The sequence below is a fragment of the Octopus bimaculoides genome, chromosome 6, assembly GCF_046866305.1.
Source record: "Octopus bimaculoides isolate indiv1 chromosome 6, ASM4686630v1, whole genome shotgun sequence".
Lineage (NCBI taxonomy): Eukaryota > Metazoa > Mollusca > Cephalopoda > Octopoda > Octopodidae > Octopus > Octopus bimaculoides.
The window spans coordinates 27214299-27232091 of record NC_142933.1 but is presented as its reverse complement, the minus strand read 5'-3'; the positions used below and the strand labels follow the sequence as shown (position 1 = coordinate 27232091).

The 17793-nt window shown below is 36.9% G+C and overlaps 1 protein-coding gene across 2 annotated transcripts; it reads right to left on the bottom strand.

Annotated features, from left to right (window-relative positions):
• Positions 1–14: 14 nt before the first annotated feature.
• On the bottom strand, positions 15–17104 carry LOC106869813 (ribosome maturation protein SBDS). 2 transcript variants are annotated; one of them, XM_089353650.1, is made up of 7 exons: positions 16099–16345; positions 11134–11370; positions 8886–9015; positions 6631–6831; positions 4787–4871; positions 1031–1116; positions 15–413 (listed from the first exon to the last, which is right to left on the bottom strand). In XM_089353650.1, exons 2-7 carry the CDS (start codon positions 11145–11147, stop codon positions 285–287), a joined length of 645 nt encoding a protein of 214 aa, XP_089209776.1. In that variant the 5' UTR covers positions 11148–11370; positions 16099–16345; the 3' UTR covers positions 15–284. The 2 variants fall into 2 exon arrangements, with proteins under 2 accessions (XP_089209776.1, XP_014771183.1); XM_014915697.3 differs by lacking the exon at positions 11134–11370 and having other exon boundaries at positions 16099–17104.
• Between the last annotated feature and the right edge of the window lie 689 nt (positions 17105–17793).

The following is a 17793-nucleotide window of genomic DNA, read 5'->3' as shown; positions in this document are numbered from 1 at the left end:
TCAAAACTCCTTAATGGCAATAATAAAAGCATCTTTTATTCTGTTCTAAGAATATTTCATTTGTTTTGGATTGGCAAAGCACTGTTTTATTTTTTGTTTTATTTTTCAGTATATTTCCAATTGTTTTTTCATTTTCAGTATTTCTTTTTTTTTTTCATTTTATGTTTTTTAATTTTTTTTCCAAAAATAAAAAAAAAAAGCTTTTCTAGTTTATTGTTACACAAAAAGGAAAACAGCACAGCAGTCTTTTTAAGTTTTGGTGAAACTTCAGGGTTGCTTGTAGTTTATTCAAGTTTCTCATCTCCTTCCTCTATGTCTTTCAAACTGAGAATTTCAACATGCCCTTTACCTTTGGTTTCAGTGTGAATTAATTCACTGAGTTCTCTATAACAACCAGGATCAATCAACACAGTCTACAAAACAAAGAAAAGAAAAGAAAAAGAAAATAAATACTTTTTCATTGCTTTACATTTATGTTTAGTCATAATAGCATGAGCAGGATGTTGTATCATCATCACCATTTAACATGCTTTCCATGCTGGCATGGGTTGGACAGTTCCACAAGAGCTTGTCAGCCAGAGGGCTGTGTCAAGCTCCAATGTTTGCTTTGGCATGGTTCCTATAACTGATGCCCTTCCAAATGCCAGCCATTTTACGGAATGTAGTGAGTGATTATATTTTTTTGTAGCAAAAAGATAAAATTAGCCTCATGAGGAATGTGCAACAGAAGTAGTATTAGATTATAATAGGCATTGTGTATCATACTTAATGCAAAAACATCACAAAAGACAAATTAAATGTGGTATTCATTCAGAGCCAACAGGTTTCCACAGTCTTCGTTTACTCAATTTTATTCACAAAGTGTTGTTGATGCCAGAACTATGATTACAAAAGCAAACTTCATAACCACAAAGTTATGTAGGTGTATGCATGTGTGCATGTATGCATACACACACACACACACACACACACACACACACACTACTGGCTTCACCATACTTTATTCCTATATTAAAAAAACATCAGTTACCATTTCCAGTTCATCATCAAAATCTTCTTTCTCCACTCTGGTAGACAGCTTTTTAACCTTTTCTTTCACCCTTTTAGCATCTTTACCTGAGAAAAAAATATTTTTTTTAAAATGTCATTCTTACGTTAAAATAATTAATATAAACCAACTTATTGTTAAAATCTAAATACAGAGACACAATATGATCATCTGGACATTAGTGTCTCAAGCCCTAGGACTCATAGGATCAGTTACCTGGTTTCCGTGGTGACCTAGATCATAACATTGTCCTTGAATAGGACACCAATCCTTCACAGGGTTACTCATTTCCAAATGAGTGAAGTGGAGCAACATGAAATGAAGTGCTTTGCTCAAGAACGCAATGCACCACCTGGTATGAAAATTGAAATCACATTCTTGCAATCATGAGTGCAACACCTTAACCACTTGACCACCTGCCTTCTCTCAAACACAGTATGCAGCTTGGAAATTTCAACTCAGAACAGTGATCACTAAAGTTGACACAGTAAAGAGAATCACTGCTAGAAATAACAGCCAAATCACATTGCATAACACCATTCTTTATTTCATAATATTTGCCATTGAGGCATTACACAGATTAGCAAGAAGCCAGGGCTGGACAAATACATCAATGAAAAAATGAGAAAAAGACATGGATGAAGAAATGGGAGGGGCACCAGCGCCCACTGACTGGCAACCCCTCGAAAACCTTTGTTCAATACTAATCAATAGTTACAATAATAGCATCAATATTACAATGTTTCAAGAATTAAAACAATTAGTCATAATTAATCCATCCCGTCACAGCTCCTGAGCAAATTACTCACTGCCTTCAGACAAGTCCGCATTGACAAGTCGGAGTCTGTGGCGAGGCAGGTAAAATTATTCTTGTCAAAGTTGGATTTGATCTTTGACAAGATCCTGTTAGTTACAACCTCCGCATAACACCGTTCTTGATATAGTATATCTGAAAGAAAAATAATAGTTTTCACCACCCGACTGCTGCATGAGATCTTACCTGGGACTAAGCAACAATAAAGAAAAAAGACTAACACTGTCTCCAACAACATTAATATTACCAACACTACCAGTCTTTCTTCAAACTGAACAAAAATATGAATACAAATGCCAACAACATTAACAAGCATATCATTGCTACCAAGCAACAACAACAACTCTATAGGCCAGCTTGATCAGGAATGGCCTTAAGTTATACAACATCAACAGAATTGGCAGCTAAATCTCTCTCAAATCCCATTCATCTATATTTTTAAAAAAGTGCACATTGGATAAGGTAATCCTACATACACTATGTTTGGATAAAAGATAAGATAGTCACAGATAGAACACTTTTGATCATATATATCGGTTGAATTAGAGTTCAACTGGATTAAATAACATTATTTCTAATTTCAGCACAAGGCCAATAATTTGAGGGGAGCAGGGCCAGTTTATTACATCAACCCCAATATTTGATTGGTACTTTATTTTATCATCCCCCCCCCCCAAAAGTGAAAGGCAAAGTTGACTGGTGGAATTTGAACTCAGAATGTAAAGAGGCACAAAAAATGCTGCTAACCATTTTGTCCACAACACTAGCAATTCTGATAGCTCATTGTCTTAAATAATAACACCAACCAAAATCACATTTGGATATTTTTTGCAGCCATTTTTTCATTATGATAGAAAACCTTTGTTACTACATACTTTGTTCCTCATTTGATTGGCACAGACTCAAGCCTCATGGATTAAAAACTAGAGGTAGTCGATAGCTTCCGCTATCTGGGCGACCAAGTTAGTAGTGGGGGTGGGTGCGCTGAAAGTGTAGCTGCTAGAATAAGAATAGCCTGGGCAAAGTTTAGAGAGCTCTTACCCCTGCTGGCGACAAAGGGACTCTCACTCAGAGTAAAAGGCAGACTGTATGACGCATGCGTACGAACAACCATGCTACATGGCAGTGAAACATGGGCTGTAACTGCTGAGGACATACGTAAGCTCGCAAGGAATGAAGCCAGTATGCTCCGTTGGATGTGTAATGTCAATGTGAATACCCGTCAGAGTGTAAGTATCTTGAGAGAAAAGCTGAACATTAGAAGCATCAGTTGTGGCGTGCAAGAGAGACGATTGCGCTGGTATGGACATGTGGTGAGAATGGAGGAGGATAGCTGCGTGAAAAAGTGCCACACCCTAACAGTTGAGGGAACCCGTGGAAGAGGTAGGCCCAGGAAGACCTGGGCTGAGGTGGTGAGGCAAGACCTTCGTACATTGGGCCTCACCGAGGCGATGACTACGGACCGAGACCTTTGGAAATGGGCTGTGCGTGAGAAGACCCGGCAAGCCAAGTAAGATCGTTGCCAGTGCCCCTGGACTGGTTCTTGTGCGGGTGGCACATGAGATGCACCATTTTGAGCGTGGCCGTTGCCAGTACCGCCTGACTGGCTCCTGTAGGATTTTCGAGCGAGATCGTTGCCAGTGCCCCTGGACTGGCTTGTGCGGGTGGCACATAAAAGACACCATTTCGAGCGTGGCCGTTTTCGTGCGGGTGACACGTAAAAGCACCCACTACACTCTCTGAGTGGTTGGCGTTAGGAAGGGCATCCAGCTGTAGAAACTCTGCCAAATCAGACTGGAGCCTGGTGTTGCCATCCGGTTTCACCAGTCCTCAGTCAAATCGTCCAACCCATGCTAGCATGGAAAGCGGACGTTAAACGATGATGATGATGTATAAGAAATTGTTGTTGTTCCAAGTTAGTTTTGGTTCAGTGAATCTATACTCAAAAGCATTTTAACTATGGCTGTCCCATTTTGTTGTACATCCAGAACTAGAATTGTGCAATGAGTCTTTTTTTAAGACAGTCAGGTGTGAGATGAGGGAAATTTGGCTGCTAATTCTAGCGAATTAATCAACCACATAGAGGCTCCCTTGTTGGTTTGTTGTAAAAGAACTTTTCTAGTGCTGGTGCCACACTAAACACATGGAGTTTGTGTTGGTGGTTAATAACAAGAATTCCATTTGAAAAAGAATCCCACATTTCTCATTAAAACATCAAAATCCTACAATTAAGTAACCAGAAATATCACAATTTTTTCTACTTTGCTTGTCATCCATCTGAAGTTCACAAAATAAGTACATTATCAGAAGCAGCAGCATTGACAGCAAGCCCTTATTTTGTTTCCAAGGAAGGTACTATGTTTTGATGGCCTTCACACATTGAACAGCTGAGGCAGATATTTTGTTTATAGGGGACATAAATAAATGTCACTGATAACCAAGTGATATTAATAAAAAACACACAGAACCAAACACACACACATATGAGGGGCTTCTCTATGGTTTTTGTTGACTAAATTTCACTAACAAAGCATTGGTCAACCTGTGATAATAGTAGAAGACTCTTTTCCAAGTTTCCATGCACCATGATTGAACTCAAAATCATGTGGCTGTGAAGCAAACATTTTAACTACATAACCACATTGTTAAAATAACTACCTGGATCAATCTAATAGACTATATCCTAGAAGGCAGGGTTGTAGCATGGCCACAGTTTAATAAGTGAAAGCAGTATAGAAGCGGGGAGAGTAATGGCAACATTTAGGATTTGAGGTTTTGAAATGATCTATTTCTAAATATATTTTCAGTCTCTAAATATATAACCAATGTATTGTGAGTGATGTTTAGCACACATGATACCTTATTTTCTTTTCAAGAATTAAGAGATGAAAAAGGAAGCCAAAAACAGAAAGGGAGACACTCACCTGAAACTCCTATCCTTAAACGCATCTGTGCACGTTGAATTTTGATAGTGTCTGATGCCTTTAGTTGTTTGATGACTTCTAGTGCCTACAATAGTAAAACACGAATTTAAGGGGATGCAAGACAAAGAAAAATTATAAAAGAAATTCTTTAAAAATAAGTATCAACATAGTACTTTAGAATGGGTTTCTTTTTCAAAAAATATGTTTGCAAATTCAAACAGGTAACAATGATAGATTTTTTTCTCTTATCATTCACGAGTACCAATGACATTTTCAACAGAAAGCTCTACAAAAAAGACATTTTTTTTTCAATGGCACTGAAGACTAAAATATTTGAAGAACATTGTAAAAGAATTAAGATACCATTATGTTTTATTCAAGTGTTTGACTAAATTTTCTGTCTAAGATGTATCCATTCTATTTTTTTTTTTTTTTACTGGTTTTCATTCACTTTACCATGTAAGGGATGATTAATTTGTAGTAGTATTTACAGCTAGTTTTTCTTCCTACAATTAACTGCTTAATAGAAGCAGAGCCAGTTTCACTAAGTCGATGGATGGCAGAATCAACAGAGAGTAAGACTTAATACCCAATAGTATTTAGTTATATTCAGAATCCAATTAACATTGTCTTCCATTTAGCCATTATCTTCCTTCAAATCCCACTCTATTATCTTAAAAAAAGATTACATTAGATAATGTAGTCTTCAAGACACCTTATCTGAATGAAAGATAGGATGGTCATAGTTCTAGTACCTTCAATTATAGGTCAGCTCAATCAAGACTGACCACAAGCTAAACAGCCTAATAAACCTAGTATTATATTGATTTCCTGAGAGCCATGCTTAAATTCACCTTCATAGCATAAAGCAGGTGAGAGATAAACTCACTTTTGATAGGACACTTGTTCTTTCACAGATTAACATAACCAAATAATTTATGAGCAAGTTTTGGGAGTTTACACATGTAACAAGACTCCACACCAGTTAGTGAAGTATGCTATAAGTGGAAAATTAGGTGTAAAACAGAGAAAAATCTATTTTGGGGATCAAGTCATGCAAGGTTATAAAATATAAACATTCCAACTTGAGCTAATGAAGTAACCTCTACATGGCTGCTCATCTTGATAGAAATACCAGCTAAATTTTCTTCAAGCCTGTTTTCTCCATCACATGAATGAGAAAATGACCTATGTGGTTGTATTTCATTGTGCTACCCAACCACATAGAATGGCAACAGGCAAAAAAGCTGTTTTTCCACATCTGAGCAGGCCAAGTAATCATGTAGAGGACACCTTATGGGTTTGTCATTTGACAGCTGTTGTATAAAACAAGGACTGACAGAGTAAACATGATGGAAGGTATTCTAGTTGTGACCATCCTACGATTTTGGAAGCATAGCAGAACCCAGACCATAGCAGGATATGGTTTGAGGGAGATTTAACAGCTAACTAGTCATAACCAAAAAAGCAGCCATGTAGAAGATCTCTTCTTAGCTGGGATGGTTGGAATCTTATCGATCTGTTCAAACCCATCACTAATTTGATGACAAAGCATTTGAGAAACTGGATAAACAAGCAAATAGATTTAGCCAAAGATTGATTTTTAACAGAGGCACAAAGCCTCTGATTTTGTGGAGAGTACAATCAATTAAATGAGTCCCTGTACTTGAGTACGTTATTCTGTCAACCCAAGAAAGATGAAAAACAGTCAACTCCAGCTGCCATTAATCTCACAATATGAAGGGATGTAAATAAAGCCTGATTATTTTGTCTAACACTCATCATTTCAGCTAATTCACTACTCCCAACTGAATGAATGCTAGAAAGAATGCATCCAAAATTACCTGTTGTTTAGTGTTCTTGTTTGGTTTGACAGAAATGTGTAGGTCTTTCATAGCTTTTTCTATCAAGGTTACAGGAAACGGTCGATTGTTCTCAAGGTTTACACATTTGTCAGCAACAACTGTAGCAATGTCTCGGTACATAGACTCCAGCTGAGCCTGTCTTTCCTTCTCTGACACCTGCTGTTCACCCTTTGCTAAAATCTGTCAGAAAATACAAATGAAAAAAGAAGAGAGGTGAAAACGGTGAAAAATTTATAAAAAGTAAACAGAAAAGTAAAATTTAGCATTTTAATATGGAATTTAAATATTCTCGGTTTTTCAGAATGGTAGTGTTTGATCTGAAAATTTGGTTGCTATTTCTAGAAAGTCAAGTCACTATATAGAAGCTTGGTAATAGAGGCATATTGTAAAGGCAGTTCAGATAAAGTGTAGCAATGAATATTGGTAGTCCTCTGCTCATTATCAGTAAGGAGTGTACACAGAAATTTACAACACCTCTCCCACACTGGTTCTGATGACTTTGTAAGCACTCTAGACATTAAATCCCTTTGAAAGCAACATGACTTTGTTATGACATTAGCCTTGGTTTGATTCCATCAATTTATCAGTTGTAATTTTGTAAATAGATTTCTTGGGAAAAGAAAGATCAGACTCTTCAATAAATGATCAAACGTACATGCCTTTCAAGAACTCGGTACATCTTTGTCTCAAATGATAACCAAGTTCTTTGTTTGGAAAAGTTTGTTCTCAAATGCATGGCCAAAAGAAAGCATTAGATGAGAATGTTGCATAGTATGACATGTTCCAATTAATTTACACACAGGGACCTTTGGCATTATGTCGTGCTTGAGAAGGAGACCCATCAAACCAAGCAAAATCGCAGTCGTGACAGATACTGGTGTCACGCAAATGGCACCCATACTGGTGGCACATAAAAGCACCCTTTACACTCTCAGTGTGGTTGGTGTTAAGAAGGGCATCCAGCCGTAGAAAACCATGCCAAATCAGACTGGAGTCTGGTGCAGCCTTCCAGCTTACCAGCCCTGGTCAAACCGTTTAACCCATGCCAGCATGGACAATGGACGTTAAATGATGATGATGATGATGATGACGATGATGATGATGACGATGATGATGATGACAGAAGAATCATTTCTTTCAAACTAAAAATGTTGTACATAATGTGTGCTAATTATCAGGCAAGAATATTTTAACACTAACAGAAGCAAATACTAGAAATCCCTTCCCTAAACGACTTTCAAAATTTGTATTCAGTAAATAAATTTATAAAAAAAAAATCTAGTGCATTTTTTTTCAATATGTGTTTTGTAAATTATTAAACTCTGTATTGCAACTTATAAAAACTTAAACAACATACCTTTTTTATTAAGATTGGTGAACATCATCATAAAATTAACTGCATACTCAGAATTGGTTGTTGAATGTGTGTATGTAGATACAGATACACACTGACACACATATGGCCCAACCAGAGCCTTCTGAGCGGATTAAGTTGACAGAAAATGAAAGAAGCCTGTTGTGTGAGTGTGTGCACGCATGCATGTGTGTGTATGAAGTGTATGTGCATGTGTCCATCTCCTTATCTTGACATCACATGACCATTCTAAATGACCATCAACATCATATAAGACATTGTTGTTTCTAGCCTTGCATGAAAAACATGTCTGATCGTGAGGAAATATTACCTTGGTTGGAAGCAAGTGAGGGTTGGTGACAGAAAGAGCTCATGGTCGTAGATGATCTGCCTCAGGGAATTCACATCTTTCCACCACCTGTGCAGAGTACACCATCCACTTCACTTCCCTCTGATTCTCTCACTTTTCTCTATGAGCAAATAGAAGGGGCTGCCAGTGGGATAATAAAATGCACCCAATTCACTCTGCAAAGTGGTTGGTTATAAGAAATACATCCAACCATAGAAAACAAGGCAAACTGTAGCCTATAAGAGATAGACTCCATAAGCTGCAACACAAGCTATGTATTTAACAGAGCTGTAACTGAGAATAAGAATTGATACACAAGTAACAGGATAAAGTCTCTAAATGCATGGAGCATGATAAAATCCTCTTAAGACATACATGAAGTTGGGTTTTTTTCTATTGTTGTATGTGCAACATGAAGCACAAAAAATTTCACTAACATGAAAGAAAAATAGACAAGATGATTGTAATGATGAATGATGATTAAAACAAAGAACTACAGGTGAGGTGAAGTTAAGCTTAAGAAAAGTCTACCTGTAAACAAATTTCATCTTGGTTATCCGTACCAAAAGCCTTTTTCAGATCTTCAGCCTTGGCCACTTGACCTTTAGAAACATTCATGAACACAGCATGTGTCTGTAGAACTTCATCAATGTCTTTCTCTCTAAAAAAGATAAGTAAATGCTCCAATAATTCTTTCAAGCATAAACTAATGAGAAATTTACAGGCAATATGGCTTTGCTTACATTCATGCTATTTCTCTCATATATAGGATGGGTGGAACTTTTTGGGGCAATGTTTTACAACCAAATTCTCTTCCTGAAGCCAACTCTCAATTGCTTCCCAAGACATGCAGATATGATATGCCTATTCAACAAAAAACAGGATATGTAGGTGTGTGAGTGTGTGTGTATATATAATATACATATATGAGTGTGAAGGCGCGTGGTTTATTGGTTTGAGTATTCAACTCGCAATCGTAAGGTCGTGAGTTCGATTCCTGGCAGCACATTGTATCTTTGAGCAAGACACTTTCCTTCACGTTGCTCCAGTTCACTCAGCTGGCAAAAATAGTAGTACCTGTAACTCAAAGGGCCAGCCTTGTTATGTTATGTTATGTGTCATGCTGAATCTCCCTTAGAGCTATGTCTGTGGAGTGCTCAGGCACGTTAATTCTACAAGCAGGCTGTTCCATTGATCAGATCAACCAGAACCACCCTCATCATCATAATCGATACAGTGCCAGCTGATATATAAATTAGTATCAGATGTAGATTCAAAGAAGTATGTGGCTTTCACAGTAAGCTCTTCTTACAGACTCAGCTATTGGTCCACAGAGCAATCAATTACAAAGAAATGCAATGTAGAGTGTCTATGTAACTGTAAATTCAGAAAATCCAAGCAATCAAATTATTTCATAAGGAGTACATAAAAATGTAAAGTCAGGAGGTATGAGAGGTGAAAATATAAATTTAACCATTTGAATTCCATAGGATTACAGCCATTTTGCAGCCTTATTCTTGTAGTGTTTAATTTTAATGTGGAAGAAATTTTGCATACGTTTGCATTAATATGTATGTATTGTATGATGCTGACCATACATGTTAATGTAAACATGTATGCATAATATCTTCAATACTGAAATTAATACTACATGAATAAGATTGCAAAATAGCCATAACCCAGTGGAAGTCACATGATTTAATAAATATATATTCTCCTCTCATACCTCCTCATGATACATACAAAGACTAACAGACAGACATAAGCATATATATATATAAATATGCACTGGCATGGGTATGTCCACTTCTACATGGTTTCAAGTTAGTCCTACAATGTGCCACTTTGACCAAGTGTCTTCTACTATAGCCCTGGGTTGATCAAAACCTTGTGAGTGAATTTGGTAGAAGGAAATTGAAACTTGTCGTAAATATATGTGTGAGTGTGTAAACATATATATAGGGTGTCCAAAATAAATGAACACCTGTTTTCGAAATTACTGTTCTGGTCCAGGTACTGTTATAACATGAAGTAATGGAATCGCAAACATTAAGAAACATTTCATTCAGTATTTGTGCACATTCTCAGGAAATGGCTGCCCTCAGTTTGTCAACTGTTGCCAGTTTCTACTGTAAACTTTATCTTCTAAGTAACCCCATAAAAAAAACTCTAACGGTGTGGAGATTTAGTGAATGCAGAGGGTATTCCACAAGACCTCTTTATCCAATCCACCTGTTTGGTAAAATCTCATTAAGGTAGGACCTTACTATAATAGTGTAAGGGTGCCTCATCTTGCTGGAGATAAAACTCCACATCTTCAAAGTCCTCTTGAATGCTTAGCATATTAAATTATCACGAGTTCAAGTAAATGGAACCAATTATAGTACCCTCAAAAAAAGAATGGTTCAGTTAATCCTTTTGATGATAAGCCACACCACCTTGTAATTTCTGGCAAATTAACATGATGTTCTTCCGTATGCAGACTCTCAGGTGCCAGCAGGTGCAGTTGAGGAGATGAATTGATCCATAAGATTTAAACATTGCCTAATCACTCTAAACAATTTTTGTTGGAAAGTGAGCATCTTCTACACGTCTTGCCAAAATCCACTCTTCAGCCCAGATCATCTTTATTGAGAGCATGGATTATTCTTGGGATGTAACTTTCCCAATGATGGCACTTCGAAATCTGATGTGTACTTGATTTTGAAGTTCCTATGTCATTACTCACTGCGAAGATTTTCTTGAACTCTGGCAATACATTTCTAGTACTCTTTCTTACTTTGTGAGGTTCATCAATGTCCATAGCCTACCAGAATGTTTCTTGTGAACATTCTGAGCAGTTCCATTGGCTTCAGACTTATCTCTAATTCAAGTGAGGATAAGTTGCACAGGTGGATCCATTTGAAACTCCCTTTGCACGTCAACTTCATTTTCAAACTTCCAAAAGAGCTTTAGGACAAATTTCCTTTGTTCAAAGCTTTGTCTGGCTTTCTTCATTATTTCTAATGGGTTAAATCTAAAAAGAAATGAAAATTACATTATCAGCAGTTAAAAGTGTGTATACATTTTTGCAGGACATTTTGTACATATATATATATATATATATGCATATTTGTCTACACATATAATTAGTTATTGAGTGTAAACAATGGCTTCAGTGGTGGTGTAATTTGCTTGTAGTCCACCATAAAAGCACATCCAAGTTTTGAGACAGGTTTTAACATGCTACGCAAACTTTGTAAACAAAACAAGTTTATTTCATAGAGTATCATTTGTTTCCATGTAAACATGTCCAGACTGTTTTTTGTTCAGTAGAGTAGGAGAGAATTACCTCACTCGGTAAAAAGTGGGGCTCAGCAACAGGAAGGATATCTGGCTGTACAAAACACTGCCCCAAAATACTCATCTCACTCATGCAAGTATGAAACGTCCGTCTTCCATGTTGGCATGCATATATATATATATATAATTTTTTTTTCTGTGTGTATGTACAAGCATGATTAGGTTATGTGATTAAGATCACTTCCCAATCATGTGGTTTCGCCTAAATATTTACAATAAAACAACAAAGTCTACCTCACTAAAGGTATCCAAGGATCAGATGATGGAGTTTAACTATGTGCCAGACAGAGTCTACTATCATGGAGTTAATTTATTCTTTTGAAAAACTGATGATTCACACTATTGCTGACTGAACACAAAACGGTGAGAAATTCAGTTTATGGAGGATGCTTCATTTTACAGGTAAATTCTGATTTTAACATTAAAGCAAATGGAAGGAGAAGCTATAATCAATTGCATTCTGTTTTGGTTAATCACTTAAACAGTTCATAAAATAGTTTCTATAATATAAGTATTTCTAATCATCTTTCACTTTCCTGAACAGATAAGGTTTGTAAATCATTAAGTTATAGAGTACTCATAAAGCCTGTCTCCATGTAATACATATGTGTCAAGACAGATTGGTAAAATATTCCCATCTCCAAATGACACATAAAGAAGGGACTAAATTCAAAACTATGTAATGAATCTCTAATTAATTTTACAATGCTACAGCTGTTCATAGCAGTGATTTATTCCCATCCTGCAATATTTATTAACAGACAGACTGGGGTGTTTGAAAGTTAAGTTTCTTGTCCATGGACACAACACAGTGCTGATGGGAAGATACAAATCCCCATCATTTTAGTTAATTATGCAATATTCTGTTGACATCTGAGTGGTAAATCACTTAAGTTTAACATTACCATCATGAGCCAACCTATGTTCACTAAACTTGCTAGAAACAGGCCACATCCTATGATCTTAAGAATAGGCACACCAGATAATGTGCTCATGGTTGTGGTAACTGGGATAAAGACAAGATGAGTACAATTAGAATACTGCAGACCAGTGGTTCCCAACCATTTTTTGTCTGTGAATTCCTTTGTTTCCTATTTTACTATACTGGACCCCCATAGCCATTCAAAATATATATATTTTTTTTTTTAATCCTACTGTATTTTCATAATTGAATATTATTGGGAATTTTATTAAAAAATTAAAATATTCTTTGTATTGTAGATGTATAAGCAATTTAGTGTCGCTAGTGCTGCCGAACTGGCTCCTGTGCAGGTGGCACGTAAAATACACCATTTTGAGCGTGGCCGTTGCCAGTACCGCTTGACTGGTATTCGTGCCAGTGGCACGTAAAAAGCACCCACTACACTCTTGGAGTGGTTGGCGATAGGGAGGGCATCCAGCTGTAGAAACTCTGCCAAATCAGATTGGATCCTGGTCTAGCCATCTGATGCACCAGTCCTCAGTCAAATCGTCCAGCCCATGCTAGCATGGAAAGCGGACGTTAAACGACAATGATTATATGGATCCCCCACCAAGGGCTACATGGTCTCTGATTGAGAACCACTACTGTAAACCATAGCACTACTCAATCAGGTCTGATGCAGGACTAAACAGTTTCCCTGTAGTCTCTTGACTACCAACTAATCTCCCCTGTCATAAAAGACACATTGGATGATAAGTTAGTAGCTGGAATGACTTTCATCATAAATCTGCTCAGTCAGCACTGAAATAGAAATGAATATTTTTTAAGGCTTAGTCACTGGGAATTGTGGGAAGAACAGCACTTGTATTTTTCAGATACTCAGTGCTGGCTGGGGACAGGGACGAAGAAAGTTGTCTACAACTAGAGACATGATCAGAATGTTTGTAACAGAGTGAACTCTGATAAAGATACCTATCAGTCAATTGATAGTAGTAGTAGTGTTAAACAGACAATTTAATTCTAAAATCCAAGCTGCATGATCAAGTGCAGTGTGACAGACACAGTATATATACGAGGGAGCCTAGCAGCTTGTTTTACATTTTACAGAAACAATGGTTTGTAACACCGTACCCCACTCCCACAAAATATACTTTGACTGACATACTTCTATCTAAGCAACTTACTGCATTAACAAACCTCTACACCAGGGGTTCCCGACTGTTTTCATCTACGGACACTTTTGTTTACTATTTTATTCTGGTGGACACCATTGCCATTCGATGTTTAAAAACTAGTTTTATAAAAACCTTTCAAAATTCCTGTTTTGTTTTTCACACATTAACTTGTGTAGGTTGAACTATTTAAAATGTTAGAGAAAAAAACCTGGTTGTTTCTTGCAATAAATACAATGCATACATCTAAAGCAAAATTTTTTCAGGGGTCCTTAAAATACTGTTGTGGATCCCCAATTTACTATTTTGTTGTGTGGACCCCCCCCCCCCAAAAAAAAGCTTATAAGGACCCTCTGGTGCCATAAGGAACCTAGTTGAGAACAATTCATTCGACCTGCTAGACACAGCAGCCAAATCTCCCTAAAGTCATAGTTTATTGTCTTAAGAAAAGGCCACATTGGATATAATGGTATCATAAATAAACAAAGTCTGAATAAAAGATAGGGTAGTCGTGGCTGGAATATATGTTATAGGTCTGCGCGATTAAGGTCAATCTATGGATAAATAACGTAGTTTGTATACAAATCAGACGAATGTGTTGCACGGAGCAGAGGATCAATTATTCTGCAGTGTTATTAGAAATCGCAGTCCCATAGTTCTGTTCAAGCAAAAACCATCTTATATAAACATAACAGCAACTCTTAAGCTATACATATTACGATAAAACAACTAAAAATAAAAGAAAAAGAAGTAAAAAGAAAAAAAAATTAAATCTCTAACGCGATCCTTCTATTTACTAAAAATAGCCTATTCTTTCAAATCGCAACATGCCGTCTTACAGACATAGACCTGATCATAAGTTTGATCATTCAGAGATAGTTTGTGGCTAAACAACGAAATAGTATAATAAAAAGAAAAAAAAAGTTTTATTTTGCTCTCATTAACTTGGTATCTATTAGTTTTGACAACTTCAGAATACTTTTTTAATTCAATGGAAGGGATAATGCATTTTATTTATTCTTATTTCCATAAAAGGTAATTACAAAGCCCTGCCTAGAAAACCTAAAGGTGGCTACAAAGCAGGTAAAGCACGGCTGATTAAAATGGAAATATACTTTTCAAAATTTTACTTTAGTGAAAAAAAGAAAATTACAAATATATTTTTGTCATTCGGATGCATAAAAAATTTTGTTTCTGTGATTGTTTTTGGAGTCCCAAATAACAATTAGCGTATAACAATCACTTTAATTACGAAAAGATTAGTTTTACACATGAAGAAAATAAGGTATAATAGTGTAACTGCGGGAATTAACACTTTCGTGGACTTATTTCGAGTGAAATACATTGACTACGTTCAATCAAGTTCTTACATAAAATACATTAAATTTATTTTAAATAAAATGGTCCAGATGGACTATATGTAATCTGAACCTTTCCCCCCTTGTTTTATTATTATTTTTTTTACGGAATCCCACGTTTTAGGCTATGGAGATTCCGATTCTGAAAAAAAATTTTTTGAAAAATTTCAATTCCCTCCCCCACCAAGCAGGCTATTTACATGCTAGAAATAACAGCCAAATCTCACAAAACTAGTGTTAGGGTTAGGGTTTGAGTTAGGTTTACCCTGTGGATCTATATAAAAACCGGGGGGGGGGGGGGGGGGGAATCGAAATTTTGAAATTGAGATTTTTGAAAAAAAATTTTCAGAATCGGAATCTCCATAGCCTAAAACGTGGGATTCCGTAAAAAAAAAATAATAAAACAAGGGGGGGAAAAGTTCAGATTACATATAGTCCATCTGGACCAATAAAATATTTAAAAACAGAACACAAAGGTTTTTTTTTTAACTAGAGAACCAGAAGCGGTCTTTGGTGAGTTAATTATCAAAAGGATTAAAAATTTTTCTTTCTCAGTAATTATTACGATGACTCCAAATTCAGGCACGTTGTTGTTTAACTAAAAGATCGTCCTGATTGTGCAGACCAATCATCAAAGGGTTTCTGCTGTCACCATCTCGTTTCATTTAGGCTTAATGTACCTCGAACTACATTAACTACTGCGTCGTTCCGTTTTTTTTAAAGATGGGAGGATGCGAAGGGTGCGATTTGGCTGCTAATTGTAACAGGTCGAGTGCCCCGTTAGCAGTTTTAAATGTCCACAGTCAAAATACAAAAAATCCTATGAATACATACGCCTCATCATTTACATGCATACTATGCTGTCTTATACTTATTTTCTTTTGTGTATGTATATGTATAAGTTTTGTAAACAAACTCGGTTACTTAATAAACTATTTCCATTCACTCACACTTTGTTGCGCCACGACATGACTTTATTCGGATAACAGGCAATTTCGAATCGTTTCCCTCCTTTTTTCAAACGTACAACAGCAACATTGGTCAATCGTTTTTGGTTTGTAGGTGTAAATATCGACATTTCTGCGGAAACTAATTTGACTTATATAAATAAGAAATTATTTTCATCCCAAGTGAACTCAACGACGTAAATATAAAACTACTTTTATATTCTCTAATACAAGAGAGTTCTACTTCCACTTGTTCACAAACCAACAAGAAAATTTCTGTATGGTCGCACGATTTGCTAGAAATAGCAGCCAAATATTTTACTGTCCAAAAGGGGGAAGAACTCATTGGTTAATGTCCTGTTGTTGGCACTCCATCGCTTACGACGTCGAGGGTTCCAGTCGATCCGATCAACGGAACAGCCTGCTCGTGAAATTAACGTGCAAGTGGCTGAGCATTCCACAGACACGTGTACCTTTAACATAGTTCTCGGGGATATTCAGCGTGACACAGTGTGGCAAGGCTGACCCTTTGAATTACAGGTACAAGAGAAACAGGAAGTAAGAGTGAGAGAAAGTTGTGGTGAAAGAGTACATCAGGGTTCGCTACGATCCCCTGTCGGAGCCTCGTGGAGCTTTTAGGTGTTTTCGCTCAATAAACACTCACAACTCCCGGTCTGGGAATCGAAACCGCGATCCTATGACTGCTAGTCCGCTGCCCTAACCACTGGGCGATTGCGTCTCCACTTAATGTCTTGTATGCTCTAAGTAAAGATTAATCATATATTGTATCTGGAATGTTATTGATGACAGTTTTACCCATAGAGAGCTGATTCGGAGTTAAACAAGAAAAACTAGGATGTATTGATGAAGTCCACTCTAAAGAGTTTTAGTTTTTATTATAAGTCCCTTTATGTTTTGCCGTTTTTAAATACTAAATCGATCCAAGTACTTGATTGATAACTTATTTTATCAAATCAAGAAGGACGGACGATAAATTTGACTCCAAAATGATTTGAACTCAGTAGCAGGTCTCTCCCCATTTTAAGCCTGGATTCTTTTTTCAGTCATCAGGTTTTAGTGATTAAGCTTCACATTAAGCGATGACGTCATTAAAAATCCAACCAACGATATCAAACGACATACCTCCCACATCCTGGATATTGCGATAAATGGGAGAGTCACTGCTTCCATTGCCGAACAGAACAAAATCGGGACCTGTCAGTGAGCTATCTCTGTCGGGCTGGGTCGCTAACAACGAAGTCCTTGTCATCGTTGGCAGCTCGCCTTACTGAGATGTCAAGGGATGCTCGTCAGCCTCACCATCGATCGTGGTTGTACCGCGAGCGTGTTGGCTTGCTTCTGTAAGTTCTGTTGAACCTTGTGGTGTGCGACCAATTGAGGCACTAGGTGTTAAATTACTCTTTTACTTTTTTACTTGTTTCAGTCATTTGACTGGCCATGCTGGAGCACCGCCTTTTACTCGAGCTAATCGAACCCAGGACTTATTCTTTGTAAGTCTAGTACTTATTCTATCGGTCTGTTTAGCCGAACCGCTAAGTTACGGGTACGTAAACACACCAGCATCGGTTGTCAAGCGATGTTGGGGGGGACAAACACAGACACACAAACATATACACACACACATATATATATATATATATATATATATATATATATATATATATATACATATACATA